The 23370-nt window shown below is 42.4% G+C and overlaps 1 protein-coding gene across 1 annotated transcript in view; it reads right to left on the bottom strand.

Moving 5' to 3' along the window:
- Positions 1-222: 222 nt before the first annotated feature.
- Positions 223-23370, bottom strand: part of LRIG3 (leucine rich repeats and immunoglobulin like domains 3) — a 54078-nt gene continuing 30930 nt past the window's right edge. The window contains exons 4-19 of the mRNA XM_083699052.1: positions 20919-21053; positions 20269-20412; positions 18920-19063; positions 18516-18659; positions 17968-18111; positions 17288-17368; positions 15882-15953; positions 14683-14754; positions 12025-12188; positions 7620-7940; positions 6343-6624; positions 5034-5486; positions 4657-4821; positions 2861-3004; positions 2460-2735; positions 223-1607 (exon numbers count right to left, since the gene is read on the bottom strand). Of these exons, the coding sequence (XP_083555178.1) occupies positions 1360-1607; positions 2460-2735; positions 2861-3004; positions 4657-4821; positions 5034-5486; positions 6343-6624; positions 7620-7940; positions 12025-12188; positions 14683-14754; positions 15882-15953; positions 17288-17368; positions 17968-18111; positions 18516-18659; positions 18920-19063; positions 20269-20412; positions 20919-21053 (2989 nt within the window). The 3' untranslated portion in view covers positions 223-1359. The remainder of the gene's footprint in view (positions 1608-2459; positions 2736-2860; positions 3005-4656; positions 4822-5033; positions 5487-6342; positions 6625-7619; positions 7941-12024; positions 12189-14682; positions 14755-15881; positions 15954-17287; positions 17369-17967; positions 18112-18515; positions 18660-18919; positions 19064-20268; positions 20413-20918; positions 21054-23370) is intronic.

Genomic DNA, 23370 nt, shown 5'->3' with positions numbered 1-23370 from the left:
CTGAACTGACAGTGACTGATGGCAAAAGTGTTTGGATATGTGCAGTGTAGCCCCACAAGTACTTTGCCCATCAAAGTGTTTTGGCTCAAACAGAGCAGGGTGCCTTTTGCTGTTTTCGACTGAGGATACATAAGTAGTAATGTTCCAGTTACTTCTTTACAATTAGAAGACTTCATCAGTTGTAAGCTTTGTTCTGTTCCTAGGCAGGTAACCTTCTGAAAGTGTTATGAAAATACTTTATTGGGGTATGCTTTCATAAAGCAGGCTTAACAGACTGTTGAATGACTTGATAAACAGGGTTTAAAACTATTTTTCGATCTTTGGCAAAAATAGTAATAATTGGACGTTGCTACATTTTTAGAGATGATTTTGTTTGGGAAACTGAAATGGTAAAATAACAAGCATAAAATGATTAACTCATATTGGTTTGGGAATGTTTTCCAGTGGTACGCAATCAAAGATTCATACAAATCAAACATGTCTGCCTTAAGGAACGCATCACATGTGGATGGCTGTTCCTTTGCATGTGCAAAGCTCTACATACAACTTGGAATTAGGCCAATATATGGTGGGTTTGAATATGCTGTTGCTCATTTTGCTCTGCAGAACTGTGATGCACATTGGCGAAGCTGCCTAAATCAAAAGTAGCAGCTCAAGTAAAATAATGAACACTATCTTGCAAAGGAGACTTACAAGTGCCTTTGTTCAGATGCCAAATATTCTGCTATGGGCGCTTATGCACTGTAGTGCAGACAAATTGGTGAAAAGATGGTTGGAGGAGGGAAACGACTTTTTAATTTCTCTGAACATAAAAAGCCGGCTGTATATTTCTTTTTATTACAGTGCTTCAAGTGCACAAGGCAGCCCAATGTATTAAAAAGTGATATGGAAATATGACCATTTTACCTGCTTATAACTTTGGAATGACCATTAAATGCACACACACACACACACACACACACACACCCCTTGGAAAGAAAACGTGTACATATGTTGGTATTCCTTTAGAACACTTTAGCACCCATTTCAAGAAAATGAAATCTGTCTTAGTAACAAATGCATAGTTATTATTCACACCGTTAATTTACAAAAAGGTACCATTCAGTTAAAACAAAGCTATAAAATTATTAGAAATATATTCTATAAGGAATGTATAATCTGCATAAAAAATGTATAATGTTTTGGCAATAAAACTGCATCTGTATAAAAAAAATGTATTTCTTTCTTTCTTTTTGAATCATAGCCCTAATAAAAAAACAAGTATGGAGTGTCTTCTTTCCTCTCCTTTTTTAAATAATGTCCACTTTGAGGTAGTATATTCCTTTGGTTCATAAATCAGCTTGCAGGGTAGAGGGGGAGCTATGCATCCAACTCAGAGAACCGAAAAGCAGGAGTCCTAAAATTTTCAGCAGCCTGTTTGTATATACAATTGCCACTGTCCCCTTCATGAAACGTCCGGTCTTTTCTGTTATCATCCTCAGACTCTGAGTCAAAATTCAATGATTCACGAGGATGATTTTGAGAAGCTCTTGGCTGCCAAATCGAAGGCTGCCTACAACTTGAGAAGGAATCAAGCTGGTGTCTCCATATAGGTTTCCCAAACGTTCCTGAAAGACACGCACAAGAGAGAAAATATGTTTGTCAAGTGCTCTCCATTAAGAAGGGACAAAAGGCCACCCCACAGACCAGTGAAATGTTCTTAAATCAGATTCACCTTTCTACCTCTGCCTTTTGACACAGTTAAATGTTGAAGTTAGTAACAAGATGCATTTCTAAAATAGTCAACTCCCTGAGTTTAGCCAGAGGCGGTATACATGTGGCTGCAGATTTTCACTCAACACTATTGCCAGCTGGTTGGGGAATTCTGTGTGAAATGGGTGCTGAATGCTGAATTTCCCAACCAATTTTGAAATAATAATAATAATAATTTAAGGTAAAGGTAAAGGTACCCCTGCCCGTACGGGCCAGTCTTGACAGACTCTGGGGTTGTGCGCCCATCTCACTCAAGAGGCCAGGGGCCAGCGCTGTCCGGAGACACTTCCGGGTCACGTGGCCAGCGTGACAAAGCTGCATCTGGCGAGCCAGAGCCGCACACGGAAACGCCGTTTACCTTCCCGCTGGTAAGCGGTCCCTATTTATCTACTTGCACCCGGAGGTGCTTTCGAACTGCTAGGTTGGCAGGCGCTGGGACCGAGCAGCGGGAGCGCACCCCGCCGCAGGGATTCGAACCGCCGACCTTTCGATCAGCCAGTCCTAGGTGCTGAGGCTTTAACCCACAGCGCCACCTGCGTCCCATTAAATATTTATTATTTGCACCCCGCCCATCTGGCTGGGTTTCCCCAGCCACTCTGGGCGGCTTCCACAAAGACCAAAAATACACTAATAAGACCAAAAATACACTAATAATGGATTCACATTTATTTGCTTTTTCAAAGCTATTTTAACCACTGAAAGCATACCCATGAAAGTGCCGCTTGTAGTAAAAGGAGGCAGCTCTTGATTTCTGCTAAATTCACATGTGTCCAAATTCAGATGCAAGCTTCTTGTCCCACTGTCTTCACGCTGAGTGTAAGCAGAGGGGAGCAATTTACTACTTGGAGGGTGTATTCCAGAAATGCTGATATACTGGTCAAAAGGATCTTCAGGCGGGTGGGGATAGGGGTAGCATTCCTTTTCCTTCAAGCAGCTTGAGTCATACAGGTCCGCAGACACTGTCCTTTGCTCTGGATTGCAGCCTTAAACAAACACCATAAGCAAAAAAACAAGGTTAGGTTAGCTTCGCTAAGCAAAAGAGAGCCTTCAAAAAGAGACAATGAAATGCAGCAAACTATTTTAGATATACATATGGAATGAAGATTACCTGCGTGGTATACGTCAAACATATCTGGGCCACATATATTGCTTTTCAAATATATACTTCCTGAAGTTCCCAGATAATGACATAAGAATGGATCTGTTACAGCTTCCAAGTCATTTTCGCTGCAGTTATCTGTATGGCAGATTCCTTCAAAAGAGAAATGGTGTATAGGTCTGGATCCCTTTATTTTCACTTTAACAGTCATATATGAATACATTTTATAATTTTTTATTGATTTCAAAGCAATATTATTTTGAGGTACTCGTTGATTTCTTTATTAAGTGTATTTAGAGTCCACCCTTCACCCAAAGGTCCCAGATATCATACTAATTTGAGAACTTAATGAGATTTTTCAGAGTTAGTGGTTTCCAGCGTTAAGAGTTGTGCACCCTTAACATGCAGTTCCACAGAGTCTATTTAGACGGTGTAGCACTGACCACGCTGTGGGACCTCTCAGCTTTCTGTAAAAATGCCCCTAAATTCTAGAAGTAGCTTGTCAAACGTGTGGAAAAGCTGCTGCTTGGGCAGGGTGGTGGCGGAGAGGATCTCCTAACAACATTCCTTACAAAGAACTGGCTGTGCAGCCCTCTAGATCACAGTCATTGCCAGGGTCACTGTGATAATGTTCCTTGTCAAGTTAGGTGCACTTATTCTGGCACAAGATTTCCTCAACAGCGAAAGCTATAACAAGGCTGGGGAATCTGTGGCCCACAAGCTGTTGTCCCATCATCTCTGATCATTATTTGAGGCTGATGGGAGTTGCAAGATAATTATTATTATTATTATTTACAGTAATACCTCTGCAAACATCCACCTTGTCTAGCATCCATTCCAGTGAATGTCTGCAGCAAACCCGGACGTACCAGAATGGGTCACTTCCGGGTTTGCCACTCGCGCATGTGCAGAAGCTCTAAATTGCGCTACGTGCATGTGCAGAAGCGCAAACCACTCCATGTGAGCGCGCAAATGCAGCGCTTTGCCCTGCGTCCTTTTCAGCTAGCGGCTGGGGCTCTGGAACGGATCCTGGCTGCAAAACGAGGTACGACTGTATTGTTTATACCCCGCCCATCTGGCTAGGTTTCCCTGGCCACTCTGGGCAGCTCCCAACAGAATATTAAAAACATGATAAAACATTAAACATTAAAAACTTCCCTAAACAGGGTTGCCTTCAGATGCCTCTGAGGGGCCACAGTCTCCCCACCTCTGATCTAGAGCGTTATGTAGGGCACAAAATATGGCTGCCACACCAAGTCCTTCTGTTGCATCTCACAGAAAGAACCAGTGGATACAGACTTTGACTTCTGGAGATGGAAGACTTGGGAAAGTACTAACTTGGAAAAAAGCACCTCTGCTTGATGCTGGGGAATGGAGAAAAACAGAACTTATCCTGTCAAGACCGAAAGGTCTCAGCTGACTCTCTTGCTGAAGACACTTGGTAGCATTAGAATCACTGCTGTATTGATGTCCTTGGCCAATGGTTGAAAAGTTTGGCTCCAGGTGGTGGGGAAAATGAAATAAAATGCACAAGAAAAATCTTCAAGCCATTTCCTGGAAGCACTCCTCAGCAGGATAAAAACGTATGAATTTGCATCTGTACACACCGATGATCTATTACTGAATGCTAAAAGATGGCAGGTGTTTTGATATTCGAATACCCTTTAAGGGACCATAGCCATTAGTTGACAATTTTCTCATCAACAGAGCCTATCTGTCGGAGAAGGTACCCTCCATGAATTAAGGACAATAGTGATTGGATCTCTAGTTTTCAGATGGTACACTTCAACATTTTGAATGCTTACCACCGCTGTCTCTTTGTTGTAAGAAATATCCTCCCACGGATGAGGATGAAGATACAAAATGATGTTGACTTCCATTCTCCAATGACCCATATCCATCTTGCCTTTCAGCTAGAGTTCCCTGGGATGACAGATAGCTTGGAATATCAGCAGGCAGATTTGTCTCATCTGCGATTTAAGCAAACACACGGAGCTATCAGCATCGAAATTCTTTGCCGCATTTTAAGGCTAATGAGCAACAGAGGGATGTATTTGAAAAGCTATTTGCTCTTCTGAATCGGAGTCAAGAGACACAAATAAGCCTGGAAGAAAAACCTCTGTAGGTTAACCACAAACATATTTCAGTCTGCTCTTCCGGTGCCAAGTTTCAGTTTACACACCTGTGTTTGTGATGCTGCAATCTTCATTTCTCCTTCTTGTGTGGTATATGATGACCACCCACACGAGGGAAGTGCCCACCACGCAGCACACCACAGCTATGATCACAACGCCCACAGTGGCCCATCCATCATCGTCCAAAGATGGGGCAGCGTTCTGAGGAGAGTCACAGGTTGGTGTGGGAATTACGCTGAGGCGGATGTTGCCTCTCTCTGTCCCAAGAGTATTAGACATTTCACACGTGTACTTCCCAGCATCTTCAAAGTCTGTGTCCACAATGATGAGCAACTGGTTTCCTGCTGCAAAGAAATGCCTCTCGGTCACCATCAGAGTGCTGTCGTCTTTGGTCCAGTTAAGCCGAGGCGGGGGGCTACCACCGGCGATGCACTGCAAGACGGCCGTTTCACCTTTCGTCACCGTTCGGTCCAGCAAAGGCCTCAAAAACGAGGGCGTTTCTGAAGGAAAGAGGAGGAGCAGCAAATATATGAATATATGAATGTTGCCAAGAATGAATCTTTATTTGCGTCAGCCATCAGCAATAAAACAACAATATGATATACAAAGAATAGAAAGAAAAAGTCAATTATATAAAATACATTTTAAGGTTTTGAATCAATAGTCAAATAGTGGATCTTATTCTGATTGCCCCAGCTAAAAACCTTGCAACCTTTGCTGTCACCTGCTCATCTTGATCTGCCATGAGAAAGGACACTGTGACAGTGGTTGGGCGACCCGGAATGGACATTAAGATAATCTCATTCCTCAAGTCTTTATAAAGAGTGCAAGCCAGAAGGGCATGCGCCACCGATTTGGTACTGCCATCTCCGCAAGGACGTAAGCATTTTTCGTGTGGAATCTGTTGGAATCGTCCCTCAAGTACAGCTGAGGGCAATACATTCAATCTTGCGAGAGTAAAAGCGCGCCTATGTTTTAGAATTGCAAGGTTATGCAGATAGGGTGCCAGAGAGTCGAAATGGAAAGGTGGAAAATAATCATACCATGGGCAAAATTTCCTTATAGTGCCCAGGTTGTTCTGACGCTCGATATCATTTAGGCGCTGACAAATTAGACTGTTTGCTTTACTAAAACCCAAAGTGAGTAGCTTTTGTGGTGATAAACCACAAGAGTGAAGTTTTTGATAAGACAATTTTAGTCCAGGCGCTCTTGTGACAATCTTGCAGCACTAGATATTAGGCCGGGGGGGATTTGAGTCCAAGTCCAAAAATATCTCTAAAGCTTTAATCATGTTACCAGCAAGCAAAGACAAAGGGGCACCCCCAGTGTTCAGTTGGGAATCACATTTTATCTTACCTAACACTGTTAAGGTTGCATTAGCAGAGATGCTCCCAGCAGTGTTCTGAGCTGTGCAGCTGTAGACACCAGTATCTTCGATTTTGACATCCACTATAAAGAAGACATCGTCCTCAGGCATCACGTGCATGCGTCTCTTACGTGCTGCGGGAAAGTCAGTGCCGCCATCTTTCTGCCAAGCGATCTGGGGCACCGGGTGGCCGACTGCAGCACATTCCAGCCGTGCCATCGCCCCTGCACGGATGGTGAGGTCCATGGGCATCTTGGTAAATGAAGGAAGCACTACAAAAAACACAAAGGATGCAAAAATATGCAAGTGAGTTTTCTTATTAGATAGTGTAGACCACAGTTTTCAGTATGGCCATACAACGTAAGTGGAATTGGTGTCACCATCGATTCATGGACAGTTGTTTTCCCTGCTCTCTAACAGCTCAGCTGGGTCTAGATTTTTTAATGCCCAACTCTGAAGGAAACATCTGCAAGCTGCTTTTGAAATAAGGACTGATTTCAGGGAAGCACATACAGGGCAATCATTTCCTCATCCCAAGCACTAGCAGAATAATATTACGATGTGGCTGCTTGCTATGCTATCAATTCTGCTGCTGATTCTCTAGTTTATTTGGGGATAGATGAACCTGTCAATATCAGTTTCTCTCGGTGTGCCTTGTTTCTACATCAGATTTTTTTTATAAAAAAAACTGTCTGCATGAAAATCTGTATGCAATTCCTGCCGATATGCACATTTTGCATTCACACTGTGATTTGAGAAAGGCATCACAAAATTTGTAGATGTACATATTTTGAATGATTGCTGCCTCCTGGTTTACACATTAATTCTGGGAGTGTGAGTTGTGTGAATTTCTCCCCCATGATACTGTATTTCATTTTACTTGAATATTTGACTGAATGGTCTCCTTAACTGGGTATATCTTGGATGGCAATTCTTTGAATCTTTGATGAACCAAATGCAGTCTACTTTATATAAATAATTTCTAAAGAATCAAATGAGGTTTAACAGGTTGTGACGTACGCAACTCGGGAAAACATATATATGAATTAATCTTATTTTAGACAGACCGTATTCATTCACAGTTCACTCCAAGGTTAATTCTGGGACAACTTTGTTGGATATAACCTACTGAATCCCAGATTATTGTGTCCAGAGAAGGCAGCCAACAGCATCTTAACTTCCAGTATCCAAATATTTCGGGTGATGCCTTTTGGATTTCATATCATATGATTTTTGTTTAATATACAGGTAATCTCAAGATGCTTACTGTTCACTGTGAGTTTAGCTTTGACAGAGTAGGATGAGCCAAAGTGATTTGAAATAACACACTGGTATTTCCCCTCGTTGCTGAATTCCACATTGCGCAGCCTAAGAATGGTGGTATATTCCATCACTTCGCCGCCCTGTGCCCTGAGATGTGCGTAATTCTCCATTTCAGCATCATGCAGCAATTCATTGTCCTTCTTCCAAGCAAAAGTCATCGGGGAATCGCTGCTGCTGGCGGCTGAACATATAAAACTTAAATTGGAACCTTTGATTGCTGACTGAGTTTCAGGCTGTACAGTTATCTGTGGCTTCGGAAAATCATCTGTGAATATAAGAGCAAGGGGGGGGGGGAAACGAATTGCGATAAGCTCAGAGACGAAAGTGAGAGACCAGACTAGACCTTTAATTACAGGTTTGGAAGAATCAAGTACTTAAAAGAGATATGATGCAGATTTCCAATCAGCAGTCTAAATCATGGGTGGCGAACCTTTGACTCCAACTCCCATCATCCCTGACCATTTGCTACAGTGGCTGGGGCCTGATGGGAGTTTCAATCCAACATCATCTGCAGGGCCACAGGGCCCCCCATCCCTGTTCTAAATTGTACTCTTGAGGGAGGTTCTTTTACCAATAGTTGGGGAAGCGGGTGACACTAAACCACTGAACCTCTTGGGCTTGCCAGTCGGAAGGTTGGCAGTCAAATCCCCACGACAGGGTGAGCTCCCGTTGCTCTGTCCCAGCTTCTGCCAACCTAGCAGTTCGAAAGCACACCAGTGCAAGTAGATAAATAGGTACCGCTCCGGCGGAAAGGTAAACGGCGTTTCCGTGCGCTCTAGCTTCTGTCACGGTGTTCCGTTGTGCCAGAAGCGGTTTAGTCATGCTGGCCACATGACCTGGAAAACTGTCTGCGGACAAACGCCGGCCAACAGCATCTGGTGGAACACTAGTTCTCCATCTCAGGTATACAGAGTAACTTTGTACTTGAGTTCATCTCAGAAACTGTGTCCGTCAAAGGCACCATCCTTTCCCAAATAAGGAAACAGCACACATACACAAATGGATCCTCTGTTTCTTGTCTACAGAAAGAGGACATTGTTGGATTGGCTGGGGCAAGCAAGCTCAGGCCTCCCATTCCCTCTGATGTTTGGTCATGCTGCTTCCGCATGTGGTTGGGGGTAGGTGGGGCTAAGGGAAGTTAAACAGGGCTCTACTGAATCCCATTGAGAAATTGTTGTACTCTGAACACTATAACGTTTTGACCAATCAACTAATGTTTAGCATTTCACTCATGAAGCAGAAGTACATTCCAACTGCAATTCTCTATGCATTTATCTGGCAGCTGAGTCCTACTGAACTCAATAGAGCTTGATTCTGAATAGCCTAAGATTGTGCTGCCAGTTTCCACTGCTTGTCCGCTATTGGCTTTGCTACTCTGTCAAGGGAGTAAGAGGTGGCATGTTAAAAGTCAGGTTCCTGGCCTGGTGTAAAATTTCATTGCTTATAATCGCAGCAACTTCCATATTGCCTTTTCACCTTTAGGTTGTGCAGCTTTGGCCCAGGGAATACCAGCTGACAACTTCTATTGCATAATCATATGGTGATCATACACACCAATGGATCAGCAAGATTATTTTATATTTTAAATCTCATTTTCACCTTTTTTTTTAAAAAAAATATGCCTTTAGGTCTAAAATTTATCATCTTTTGATAGCCGGGAGAAGTACAAATTACATCAATTTCGAATTATAAGGACAAAGGAACTGGTAAGCACACAATTTCATTTTGTTAAAATGCCCTGTTTCTGTTTCCTCGTCTTCTTTTCTTCCCAGAACTTTAACCTGGCATGTTGAATTAGCTTCTAAAACCACATACACACAGAGAGAGTTGTTTTCATTAAATTTAGAAAGGCATGTGGTATTTTTCTCCTGCTGAGCAATCATTTTAATGAATGCAAGGATGAATATTTAAATTACTGTCATTCAGCTGCAAGATCTGAGAATTAAGGAGCACAATTCTTCTTGACTGAAAAGATATCTTTAAGCAACATTTCCCACTGAAACATTAACGTGATAACTAGGCTATGGAGATCAAAAAGTGTTTATTCAATTCAATTAATGTGTTTAGACCATTAAAGAAACCAAATTTTTGTCCAGTTTTTGGTATATGCTGCAAAGAAAGTTTAATTCAAACAGTAACTCTCTCAATTAGACATGAGGGATTTATTTTAAAAGTTATTAAGAAGCCATATTGCAAAGATGCTATAGCATATATATTTGCAATGTACTGCATTTCGGTGCTTCCCAGCTGAATGCTTGTAACACTGGTTCAGCTGAAAGCATGTCTCTTTCTTGTAGAAGTGATTTTTTGTGGCTTAATTTCCCATCTCTAATAATGGGGTCAATTATGCTTTTGGACCTACAGTTTCATTAGTTATATTTTGCAGCTCTTCAGAGCAAGCCATGGTAGGTTTTTCTTTTTACAAAAGCTGCATTTCTGCTGCCCGTTATGCATTCATAAATCATTTTCTTTTAATGCCAGTGTTAACTGTGTACAAAACTCCAGCCCAGGTTTGCTTAGGGCCACCAACTATGGCCATTAACTGTGGCTATGAAAGAACACTTTTGACAGTGGTTCAATGAGCAGCACATTCATGAGCAGCACAAAAATAATAGAAATCCTAGACCTGAACCTTCCTGCACTGGTGTGTTTTTCACTATAAGAAAGATAAACCAGAGTTAACCCCTCAAATATCCACAATGCATGTCAGATTGTTTGCTCTTTCTGGTCAGTTCCCGTTACCACAGGCTCCCTGCTTCTTTAAAACATGCTCACGTTTCATTGGCTGTCAGGGTTGGACAACCTCCCTCCCTTCCATTGTGAACCGAGAGATGCAAAGATATTCTCACTGTGAGTGAGGTGATGCAGCTGCCCTCCAATAGGGTCTAATGAGGAAAGTGCTCACATCATTAGGGCTGGGCGATATATCATCCAAAATCACTTTGAAGTCCATATTAGGATATCCGTTTCATAATTTTTGACCTGGCGATATATCGCGAATCATGATCCGTGTGCTATGCCAAAAACGTAACTTGAGAAAAACCATAAAGACAGTCAATGTCCCCACATAAAGGTAAAGGGACCCCTGACCATCAGGTCCAGTCGTGACAGACTCTGGGGTTGCGGCGCTCATCTCGCTTTATTGGCTGAGGGAGCTGGTGTACAGCTTCCAGGTCATGTGGCCAGCAAGACTAAGCCGCTTCTGGCGAACCACAGCAGCGCACGGAAACCCCGTTTACCTTCCCGCCAGAGCGGTACCTATTTATCTACTTGCACTTTGACATGCTCACCCCGTCACGGGGATTTGAACCGCTGACCTTCTGATTGGCAAGTCCTAGGCTCTGTGGTTTAACCCACAGCGCCACCCGCATAATTCCATCCTTATTTCGGACAATGTGCTATATCAGTATATTGTGAAGTTTAGCTGGTGATATATCAACAATGCTGAAAACCAGATACTGCCCAGCCCTACACATCGTTTTGTGGTCCAATCTCTTTCTACTCTCTTAGAAATTAAACTATGCCCAAACAAAATTGATTGTGGAAAAGACATTGGAATTCCCTAATTTTTTTGGGGGGGGGTGGTGGAATAATTTTGCTGAGTTGCAAGCACAGAAAAGTGAGTCTGTGAGAAAATATTTCCCTAAAGAACATGAGCTCAATAGAACTTCCTGGGCAGCTGCTAACATGCTGGTCAAAATAGAACGGATGCCTTTGTCCCACCTCTGACTCTTCTCTTAAGGAGGTGGGAGCCAGGAATGCTGGAGCTTTGCTAGAGCTCTCAAATGTTCTTGGATGTAGGAGTGCACAAAGGCCATAAAAATGAAATATTGTGCTTAAAGATGACTATGTGGATTTTGTATGTTAACAAAACTCCCGAAGAACGTCTTAACCTTTGCACAATGAAGGTGCTATTCATATTATACATATTCCTGCTTTTTTGCATTTAAGAACACTAAGCATGCATCTGTCTAAACATTTCACAGAATGCCAAAATATTTAGAACAATGCTTACCTAAGTGGCATTCACATTTTAAGCCTAGCAGCATATATGCATTTGCCACCACAAACCACTGAGCCTTCTTTTGTACACAATATGCAACTATGCAGTACACAAAACCTAATCCTAAACTGTCGTTCCCCATCTGAAATAAAACCACAAACTTGAAATATCTGCAGTGCAGAGCTCATGAACAGTGGGGGGGGGGGTGGGGAAGAGTGTTTTAAACAAATAAACAAAACTATTAACCCTCACAGTTCAGGTAATAAAGCTAAAGCTGTTTAAATCTGCCCTGAAACAACCATCTAGACGGCAATGAAAAAGGATTACAAAAAAACAACAACCTTACCACACACAAAATCTTCTAGGCGGACAGCAAGGACATTCTTTCCTTTTAGTATCTGAGGGTGGGCACAAGTGGCATTGACGAAAGCCTGGAAACTGTTGTCCATCAGCCATTCAGGTAGCCATTTCAGCTGGCAGTCACACAAAAGGCTAGACGTGTTTAGGTACCTATAAAACGAAACAGGAGCGGATTCCATTCATAGGAAGCAGAACTTCACAGCTTCCAGAGCAGGAAAGCAGTATTAAATCAAACCCGAAGATAAGTTAAGCACCAAAACTGATCACAAAAATCAACGGTGTTGCACTGATTTATTTATTTCGTTTGCAGCCTGGCCGGTCACAACATCTCAGGGAAGGTTCATGGAAAGGTGAGAATCATAGGCTATCAGGTGTACATGTGTTGGAGGGAACATATTACATGCTTCTTGCTCATCCTGGTCTAACACATATATAAGAACTGAGTGTGGCAGTGTGTACAAGCCTCCTGCCTCACTCCTAACCTACCCAGATGTGCTACAAAGCCAGCATAAAAGGATTAACTTTTTATACGAACATAGGAAGCTGCTGCCTTATATAGAATCAGAACATTGGTCCATCTAGTTTGTATACACCTGTATACTTGAAGAAGCGTCTCCACCCCCATCATTCAGCCCGGACACTGAGGTCCAGCTCTGAGGGCCTTCTGGCAGTTCCCTCATTGCGAGAAGTGAGGTTACAGGGAACCAGACAGAGGGCCTTCTCGGTAGTGGCACCCGCCCTGTGGAACGCCCTTCCATCAGATGTCAAGGAAGTAAGCAGCTATCTTATTTTTAAAAGACATCTGAAGGCAGCCCTGTTTAGGGAAGTTTTTAATATTTAATGCTGTATTGTTTTTAACACTCGATTGGGAGCTGCCCAGAGTGGCTGGGGAAACTCAGCCAGATGGGCGGGGTATAAATAATAAATTATGGTTGTTGTTGTTGTTGTTGTTGTTGTTGATAGTCCACACTGAATAGCAGTAGCTCCCCAGGGTTTCAGACAGATGCTAGGGATTGAACCCAGAATCTTCTGCATGCAAGGCAGATATTTTATAGCCCTTTCCCTATACTTAGAGGAGAATGAGGGGGACAGAAACAAAACCTTCCCCTACCTTACCTCACTGAGCTAAATCCTGTGCTGGCTCCCTGGTATCAGAACCAGGGTGGTGGAGGAGGAAATTACTTAAAGAAGCAGAGCCCAGCATGATTAAGGGTTTGGTTTTGCGTCATGTACATGCAGCTGAACAGGTAAGTGTCTAATATAGTCAGTGCCGGACTTATGTATAAGCTAAACAAGCTATAGCTTAGGGCCCCACTCTCTTGGGCACAACCCCAAAAAAATTAAAGAGAAAAAACCCTGGATGTACATTTCCAAAATATAAGATAAAAAACAAATAAAATAAAACCTACATATAGCAACAGTGTTTTTGTTGTGTAGGCTCCTATGATGTAAGTAATGGGCCCCGTCTGCTAGCCTGTTCCCTAAAATATCACTAGTTTGTTCCTTTCTATATACAGGGTGCCTACATTCTGCATGTGCAAATGGCTTTAGATACCTATTAGGTCCATAAATTGGGATGCAGGTGGCGCTGTGGGTTAAACCACAGAGCCTAGGACTTGCCGATCAGAAGGTCGGCGGTTCGAATCCTCCCAACGGGGTGAGCTCCTGTTGCTCTGTCCTTGCTCCTGCCAACCTAGCAGTTCGAAAGCACGTCAAAGTGCAAGTAGATAAATAGGAACCACTCCAGCGGGAAGGTAAACGGCGTTTCCATGCGCTGCTCTGGTTTGCCAGAAGCAGCTTGGTCATGCTGGCCACATGACCCGGAAGCTGTACGCCGGCTCCCTCAGCCAATAAAGCGAGATGAGCACTGCAACACGAGAGTCGGCCATGACTGGACCTAATGGTCAGGGGTCCTTTACCCTTTACCTAGGTCCATAAATTGCCATATAGCATATATTCAACACAAAAAAACTGACAATTTGTTGTTGACAAAGGACAGCTGGACATATACAGGGCCCCATTACCTTCAGTAGCCTAGGGCCTCATCAAACCTAAATCCAGCCCTGGGTATAGTTCAGAGTGGCCCTTGCTACTAGGGGGGAAAGAATTTCTGTCTTTTCATAGGACCAAAACAGAGTATTATTACTTGTTGCGCACGAACTTCTAGAATTATCCTTGCCTTAGCTGTATACCTCAAAATACGTACAGTGGTACCTTGGAAGCCAAACGGAACCCGTTCCGGAAGTCCGCTCAACTTCCAAAAAGTTCGGAAACCAAGGCACACCTTCTGATTAGCCGCAGGAGCTTCCTGCAGCCAATCAGAAGCCACACTGGATGTTCAGGTTCCAAAAGAACGTTCGCAAACAGGAACACTCACTTCCGGGTTTGCGGAGTTTGTGAGCCAAAACCTTTGAGTTGCAAGGCATTCCAGAACCAAGGTACGACTGTTATTTCCTTTTTCAGATCCACAGCACCTTTTTTCTTAACTGTGCCCTATGTTGTTCAACAACGACGTAAGAAAGTTGCTAAAGGTACTGCTTTTCAAAATAAATGCATCATCATTACTACCAATGTCCATTGCTATGATTATCTGATATATTCAAACATAACGCACGTCTCATTGGGGCAAACTAGAGACACTTACAATTCTTTAAGTTTCTTCATTTGTGAAAACGTGTTTCCTTGAACTGACATGATGGCATTGTTACTTAGATCTCTGCGGGTGGAAACAAAAGGAAAAGGCAAAATGTAGGATCAAAAGGCAAACAAAGTCAAAGCAAATTCTCACATTCTGCTAAAATAAAACATGAAAAAGAAGCAGCTTGTACCATATAAGTACCACTACACAGAGGCTCATTTAAAAGATAATAGATCATAGAATTGTAGAGTTCGAAGGGACCGTGGGGATCATCTCATTCAAGCCCTGCAGTATAGGAATCTTTCACCCAATGTGGGGCTCAAACCCATTGGGTCTCATGTTGTACCAGCTGAGCTACCCCCATTGTATGATTTGACTATATTTCCTAGGGGAATGCCATCTATAGACCCTATGCTGCAACACAGAAAGTCATCTCATACTCAAACCATCTCTAACTCAGTCTACACTGATAGGCTGCTCCCCTGGGTTTCAGAGAAGGCTTTCTTCTCAGCCCTTATTGGAGATTGAAACTGGGATTGCAACTGGGAACTTGGGTGTGCAAAGCTGTTCCTTTGGAGGAAGAACTGTGAGGGGAGAGACTCCATCTTTCCACCTGCCTTGCCCCACCCTCTGGTCCAGGGTCTCCTCATAAGGAAGCTGTTCCTGGAGGAAGAACTGTGAGGGGAGAGACTCCATTAGGCAAGGCCTCTTTCCATCTGCCCTGCTCTACCCTCTGTCTTTCCATCTGCCCTGCTCTACCCTCTGCTTCTTAATGTGTATTGTATTTTTTGATGTACTGTGGCTTGCTGTTGTTTTATTGATTATAGTTTAGATATTATTGTAACTGTTGAGTGGATTTCTGTTTAACTTTTCTATGTTGATATTATTATTTTATACTATTCTAATGATTGTTGAATGTTACTTTTTTGATGGAGTTTGACTATTTTAAAGTTATGTTTTATTATCACATTTTTATATTGCATTAGATTGTTATAAGATGTACATTTTTTGTTCTTCAGCTTGTAAACTGCCTTGAGTATTGTAAGATAGAAAGGCAGTATACAAATTAAAAATGATGATGATGATGATGATGAAAGCAGGAGCTCTACCACTGACCTATATGCCCCCTTTGAAGATTATCATTGAGTTGGCATCATTGCATATTTTAAAAATTGTCTGGTTCAATGTGATTTTCAACTACTTACAGGTGTTCAAGTGCATCCAGACCAGAAAACGCTTTCTTAGTAATTGACCTAATCCGGTTTCCTTGGAGAAGCCTGGAAATATAAAACACTTAACATGTAACAGATGAAAATGAAATAGATGCATGATTTTTGGAACCGTTAGGAGAGACTCTTGATAATTGCTTTTAAGGCATGTTTTACTGCACTGTGTCTACCTACCTCTCAACACTTTCCTCTCCTAAATATATACATGTATTCTGCTTCAGTTACTGGAGAGATGAAGGCATGTTCAAAGTCTTTTAATGTATATAATTTGGTGAAGCTTTTTTTTTTTTTGGCAAGGGCTGTCAGCCAATTTATTTCTACATCTCTGTATTGTGAAGAAAATCTTTGTATTCTAACAGAGCCATTGCCTCTGAACGCTGGATTGCCCTGCCAAACATCTGCCCTTGTCTGCCTTATGTAGCTTTCCACTAACATGACTGCCTCTAATTTCTGCTCTGAAGAATCTTGGTCTTATGTGAAAGGTATAAGGACTGATTGCACGGCAACATGCATGCAGTTAAGATAATCCAAAGTCTTTTCAACCGAAGAGTATTTGGAAACTTTGTTTGTATTTAATGAAAAGGGAGATGTACTGAAGAGAAGCACATCAAGGAAGGCTGGGTTAAATTAAGGTGACTCCAAAGAGCAAATAAAGAAAAAATCCTGGTCTTTCTGGACTTTTGCTCCAAGGTTTCATAGGATGTGTTAATTCCCACTCTGCCTGCCTCCACTTTAGCTAATTTCGTCTTTCCTGATTACCCTTCTCCCTCCAACTATAAGCTAAATAAAGCAGATTAATATGAAAATCAAGCTTCTGCTAGCTTTGCACTGTTGCAGCTCAGACCTCAGCAGAGAGGGCTGTGTCAGGGAAGTACAGTGGTACCTCGGAAGCTGAACGGAATACGTTCCCGAAGTCTGTTCAACTTCCAAAACCTTTGGAAACCAAGGCACGGTTTCCGATTGGCTGCAGGAAGCTCCTGCAGCCAATCGGAAGCCATGGAAGTCGTGTTGGATGTTCAGGTTCCAAAGAACAATCGCAAACCAGAATACTCACTTCCAGGTTTGCGGCACTCAGGAGCCAAAACATTCGACTTGCAAGGCGTTCGGGATCCAAGGTGCTACTGTAAATGTTAATGTACAGTCAAGCACCCTAGTGGCCAAATCCACCTGACAGATGACTTCCAGCTTCCCTCAACCACCAATACTAGCAATATTTTCTTTCCCACCCTTGCTGCCTGGTCCTTCTTTAATCTTTACTTTTGCCTCCATTGCCTCTCTCTAATGTGCTAAAGTGGAAAGAGATCTGGAAGGACAATAGCAGCTTGGGTGGGATGGGGAATATAGAATCTGCATTTGAAGATAAAGCAGTAAGTTGTACTTACAGCCACCTAAGTTTGTCAAGTCCAGAAAAGGCGCCATTCATATCTTCGATTGTCCAGGAAATTTCATTGTTTTTAAGATCCCTGTTGAGAGAAATAGGTAAGTCAGATCCAGGGTCTTCAAAGTGTACAAGTACGTTTAAATTACAAAAGCAATTGATTCCTAGAAGGAAGCACATTGGGAACCTAGCGGCATGTTCACCCCTAGCCTAAATGTTTTACCCAACTGGAAACCCAGGAAATTGGTTACTCTTTCCACACACAGTGCTTAGAAGCACCCTCTTAAAAGTTGTTTTCAAAAGGAGCAGCTGCATGTCATAAAATCAGCAAAGTAAAACAGCCCTATTATTTCACAATTTTACTTTTTGTTCAACTGATCGTATGACATATTTTTTTTTCAGGCCTGTTGTGAGGAATTATTCTAAAACGTGAGGTGTATATATATATATGTGTGTGTGTGTGTGTGTGAGAGAGAGAGAGAGAGAGAGAGAGAGAGAGAGAGAGAGAGAAATAAAATCGAAACAGTTAAAGTAGCTTCAACAGTTGCTGTCAATACATATCAATGGCAGCAGAGACGAAACCTTCCTTATAGCAAGATGTATTCATCGTTAAGAATTCCTTCACATTCATCTACACTAAGATAGTCTTGCTATTGTAGAGAAAAACCCTACTATGGAACTTACAAAGTCTGCAAACTCGATAGCCCTCGGAAGGCACAATCAGCAATGTAGCTCACTCTGTTGTTCCCAACATTCAACCTCACAAGTAGGCTTAAACCAACAAAGCTTGAATCCTCCAGCCGGGTTAAATGATTATAAGTCAAATCCCTGCAAGTTTGAGAGGGGGAGAAACGTTTGCTTTAATCAGAATTAATAAGGAACCCAAACCCAATTCACAATTCGTCCCCTGTTTAAGTTCAGCCTGATTATTTTTGATATAAGCTTGCACATTATTTTCCATTACACAGAAAATAGCAGAATGGGCTTCCTTATTAAAAAAATTACAGTAACGAAAGACCAAACATAACTTTTACGAAAGGGGGGGGGGGGACGCAGTTGGCTTCAGCTCCTCACAACAAAATATCATTGCATTAACTAACACACAAACAGCTGTTGCCACCTTTAGAAATCTTGTTACAAAAAAATTCACAGCTCACTGGTAAGCTGTTCATGCTTTGGCTTGTACCCTGCTCTTAAAAATGGAAGGGTTTAAACACAAAACTACTACTCACAGCTCACTGAGTTTTTGGCAAAACTCCCAGGCATCAGGGCTGATTCTGCTGATAGCATTTTGGCTAAGATGGAGCTGCTGCAACATCAGCAACCCATAAAGCCAGCCTTTGGTAATCTCTGTTAGGTTGTTATGATCCAGCTGCCTGTACACACACACACACATACATACATAGAAACAGAAAAAGGGGGGGAACGACCTTAAGTTTCATATGAAAACTTAAAAATCAATACATAACAAGAAGAAATTAAGGCTCTTCCTACTGGAAACAGAAGCCAGAAAAGTTTTACAGGTTTGTGGGTTGTACATTTATATATTGTTAGCATCGCAGTTACTCAAAATAAGCAATGTACTAAGGGATTCAAAAATGGTTATTTTTTGAAGACTATGGAAGCGTATACTTACAGGATTTCCATGCTACTTAATCCCCAGAAAGCTCCATCCATGAGCCTAGCTAGCCCATTTCTTTGTATTCTTAAAGATTTCAAAGAAGGAAGTCCTTGAAATGTAAGCCCATCTATTTTTTTAATTTTGTTACGGTTCATTTCTCTGAGGGGAAAAAAAAGAGGTCCAAGTTAACTAAAATAAGTTCAGACTTCCCAGCATATATACACTGAGGTCCAGCACTGAGGGCCTTCTGGCAGTTCCCTCACTGCTAGAAGCCAAGTTACAGGGAACCAGGCAGAGGGCCTTGTCGGTAGCGGCACCCGCCCTGTGGAACGCCCTCCCACCAGATGTCAAAGAGAACAACTACCAGACTTCTAGAAGACATCTGAAGGCAGCCCTGTTTAGGGAAGCTTTTAATGTTTGATGTATTACAATATTTTAATATTTTTTTGGAAGCCGCCCATATATATGGGACACAGGTGGTGCTGTGGGTTAAACCACAGAGCCTAGGACTTGCCGATCAGAAGGTCAGCGGTTCGAATCCCAGTGACAGGGTGAGCTCCCGTTGCTCGGTCCCTGCTCCTGCCAACCTAGCAGTTCGAAAGCATGTCAAAGTGCAAGTAGATAAATAGGTACCGCCCCGGCGGGAAGGTAAACGGCGTTTCCGTGCGCTGCTCTGGTTCACCAGAAGCGGCTTAGTCATGCTGGCCACATGACCCGGAAGCTGTACGCAGGCGACCTCGGCCAATAAAGCAAGATGAGCGCTGCAAACCCAGAGTTGGGCACGACTGGACCTAATGGTCAGGGGTCCCTTGACCTATATATATATATATATATATATATATATATATATATATATTCTGGGCTGCTCCTCTCTTGGTACAATCAGAACGTCAAGGTGTGGCCCCACAAATTGTTGATTACGTACGTTGCTTGTAGCGAGATGGAACAGTAACAAATAAAAGCCAGATCTTCCTGAGGTACCAGGATAACATTGTGAGCTGCAACAGTATGTTAGCATTAGCACTCTGAGGGGCATTACTCAGGGCAAAGCAAGCAGATCATATCCACCTGAAACCTTAGGATAGGGATGGTGGAAATTGTGATCTCCATTGGGTTGTTGGTCTACAGGTCTCATCATCCCTGACAACTGGCCACACTGACTGCAGCTGATGGGAGCTGGTGTCTAGCAACATCTGCAGCACAACCAGTTCCTCATCCTCGGTTTAAAACATGAATGCATCATGAGAACTATGCCTCTGTTCTATCTAAAGCTTTCCTGCCTTTATGTGGTTACTACTGAGGTTGATGCTCAACCGCTGCCAGAAGCCTGCAAGACTAATTTAGAACAGTTAGGCTGTACTCACAGATGCTGGAGATGAGGGAGTTTAAACATCTTCTGTGGGATGGCTGAAATTCGGTTCCTGTTCAGCTTTAATACTTGAAGTGTGCTAGACAGGTTGTCAAAAGTGCCTGGTTCCATGGAGATTATTCGATTATTATTCATGTGGCTGTGGAAACAATGACAGTTAGCAACTATGGAAATTGTAGCAGATTTCGTACCAAGACCTCATTACCGACTACGTGGTAACTGCTAATCCTAACTTAAGAACTTAATAATCGCTTTAAAATATCCCCCACCTCTGTCAACCTCCAATCGGTGGTTAAGGGGAGCTTTGAATGGAAACATACATTTTGCCTTCAGCCAAAGTCTATGGTTCCTAGCAGACAGGAAATAACCAGCACTGATCCAATGACAAATATAATTTAAATTCTGAAATAATATTTCAATGACTGAAAGATATTCTGCCCTTCCACTCGTAGAAGAGACCATTAGATTCAACCCAATGTCTTTATAGGACAACTATTTTTTTTTAATGAAAACATCACACATACTGAAAGGGCTGTTTTTACTTTAGTCTACTACTTTAACTATGCTTATCAGACAGTAAATTAATATATGATTTTAGAACTCAAGATGTAATGAAAGCTTTGTCTTAAATAAAGATAAACTTACATGCACTTGAGCATCAGAGAAGGAAACGACTCCGCCTTAAGCACAGAAATATTGTTGTTGCTCAAGTCCAAAGTTTCTAGAGACTGGAATGGTTTCAGGTCTTCAGGCAAGATGTCTGTAATCTTGTTACTTGTCCTAAATTAAAATTTGCATGTCAAATTTAAGGCAGTTTCCAGACAAGTAATGAAATGATTGTACTTCCCAAGAACTTAAGGAAAAATAAAAAGTTTTGCCAGAATGAAAGTAGCAATCCTATATTCATGCACCTGGTCGTAAGTCCCACTGAACTCCACGGAGCTTATTTCTGACCAGACATGGAGAAAACTGCAATGTCAGAGCCACACATAAAAGCAAAACAACATAAAGATTATGGAGGGTTGGTGGCGTCTCTGACGAGATCGGGCGTGTTCAGGGTAGTATGGCCGTAGACAAAGGGTTGGTGGAGTCTCTGGTGTGCATTGGGGCAGGGGGATGCAGGGGGAAATGAATGGAGGGGAAGTCTCAACATTTCCAACCCCCCCCCCCCCAAAAAAAAATCACATACAAGGAACCATGAGCAAAAGAGGCATAGCACACAAAAAGAGAAGTGGGAAGGGAACTATTAAGATGCAGAAAGCTCTGAACACATGGAAAAGCCAGAGAAAAATGATAAAGACATGAGAGAACAGAGCAGCTAGTCAGACGGATGAGCTTGAGCAATGTGCAAAGAACAAAACATGGGGAGGAAATCAAGAAGAGGAGGACAAACAAAACATGAACGTCTTTGGAATTAAGAAATTTATAATTAATACCACCAGGAAAAGAACAAAAAAAGGAAGAGGTAATGTAATGTAAGGCAGGAGAACAAGTTAAGAAGCAGAATTCAGGAGCCAAAGAAGGGAACTCTGTGACCTTGGGAGCCAAAGAAGAAAAACAACCAAAACCTGAACACAACAAGAATAAGGCCTTCCATGTACACATCTAATAACAGGGTATGTGATCATTGGAACTTTGCTGTTCTGCTACAGTGTTCATTGGTATCATAAATTAAAATTTAGTTCTTTTGAGGAAACAAATTATTCATAGTTTCTTAATGACTATTTCTTTATTTGCTTCCTGTGGGATAGTTCAGTTCAGCACAATAATTGTAGACCTGACCCGGGAGGTATCAGGCACTAGGTCAGTCACAGTGTCAAACATGCTGCTCTTATTCTGTCAAGAGCACAATTTAAAATAGTACAAGCAAAGCTCTCTTCTCCTCAGCTATCAACCCAAGAAAACGGCCACCAGTTGCCCGCTCTAAACAAAATTATAACAATTTGATCTCATGTTTGTGTGTAGGATAGGGTGCTACCAGCTAAAGAGATACCGTGTGTAATGCTTAGGGAAACAGAAGGTGCTTTAAAGTTTTCATAAAGACTGCATCATTTCATCCTTCCACATAATTTCAGGATGTTTTTCTGCATACAGGATCCAACCACGACCCTCTGAAAATTCCTGTCCAAATTGGCAAAGGTCACACAGCAACAACTATCCCATCAGGCTACAGAACAGATGGGAGGAAATGGAAACACAGCTATCCCATTGCCTCTGGCCTACCCTCAACAACAGCCAGTTCCATCCTACTTCCATTCCAACTGGTCGTCATAAGAACTGTGTCTTCAAAAACTGGTACCCGAGTTTGCTACCAACCCTTCCATACATACATGCATACATGCATACATTCCTTTGGATGTCAAGCCTAAAAGCAGCAGGGATGATCTTACTATTGATCTTGGAAGCTACTCTGGGAGCCTTTTCAGCTAAAAAATGAGGGTAAAAATGCTTGAGATCAATAAATAATTGGCAATCCTTGTTGAGATGCCTGCCAGAAGACACCTCCAGGTTTGAGGGAGGACTAGGCAAAGAGCTTTCTGCTGGGCCTTCTCCTATATCAGGCACAAGGAGTTCGTGGCCCTTTGAGTACTGTTGGGACTCCCAACTCCCATCAGCCTCAGTCAGCATCACCAATGCCCAGGCATGATGCGAGATGGAGTCCAACAAACATTTGGAAGGCCGCAGAGATTCCTCGCTCCTATCCTTCATAGATAAGATTGTTGGGCTTCTGAGGCAAGACGCCACGAGTTGCCTCTTTTAAATTGCCTTCAGTACTCTGGAGCAATGCAGGAGCCCTCTGGTAAATTCAAAATGGTGGTTCAGAGCCCTAGCTGCCTATAGCAAGAAACCCAAAGCAGGCACTGTTGCTGGCGACCCAGTTGCTGGGCACTGGGTTACTAGAAGTTGCTGGAAGCTGCCAAGTGCTGATGCCAGGCCCGTCAGGCTACTTTATGGGGCAGATTAGAAAATATGAAAGGGCAGAAACGTAATGTGGTTTATCATGTTTTAAATCTAAGCAGAGGGAGAAGCTGGCTTGCCCACCTCAATTCTGCTAAAATTATACCATTTGAGGGTACTCTGAGCACATCAATGGGAC

The sequence above is a fragment of the Podarcis gaigeae genome, assembly GCF_964106915.1.
Source record: "Podarcis gaigeae genome assembly, chromosome: 10".
In the NCBI taxonomy this organism is placed as follows: domain Eukaryota; kingdom Metazoa; phylum Chordata; class Lepidosauria; order Squamata; family Lacertidae; genus Podarcis; species Podarcis gaigeae.
The sequence above is the reverse complement of the archived record's forward strand: the minus strand, read 5'-3'. Positions and strand labels throughout refer to the sequence as shown.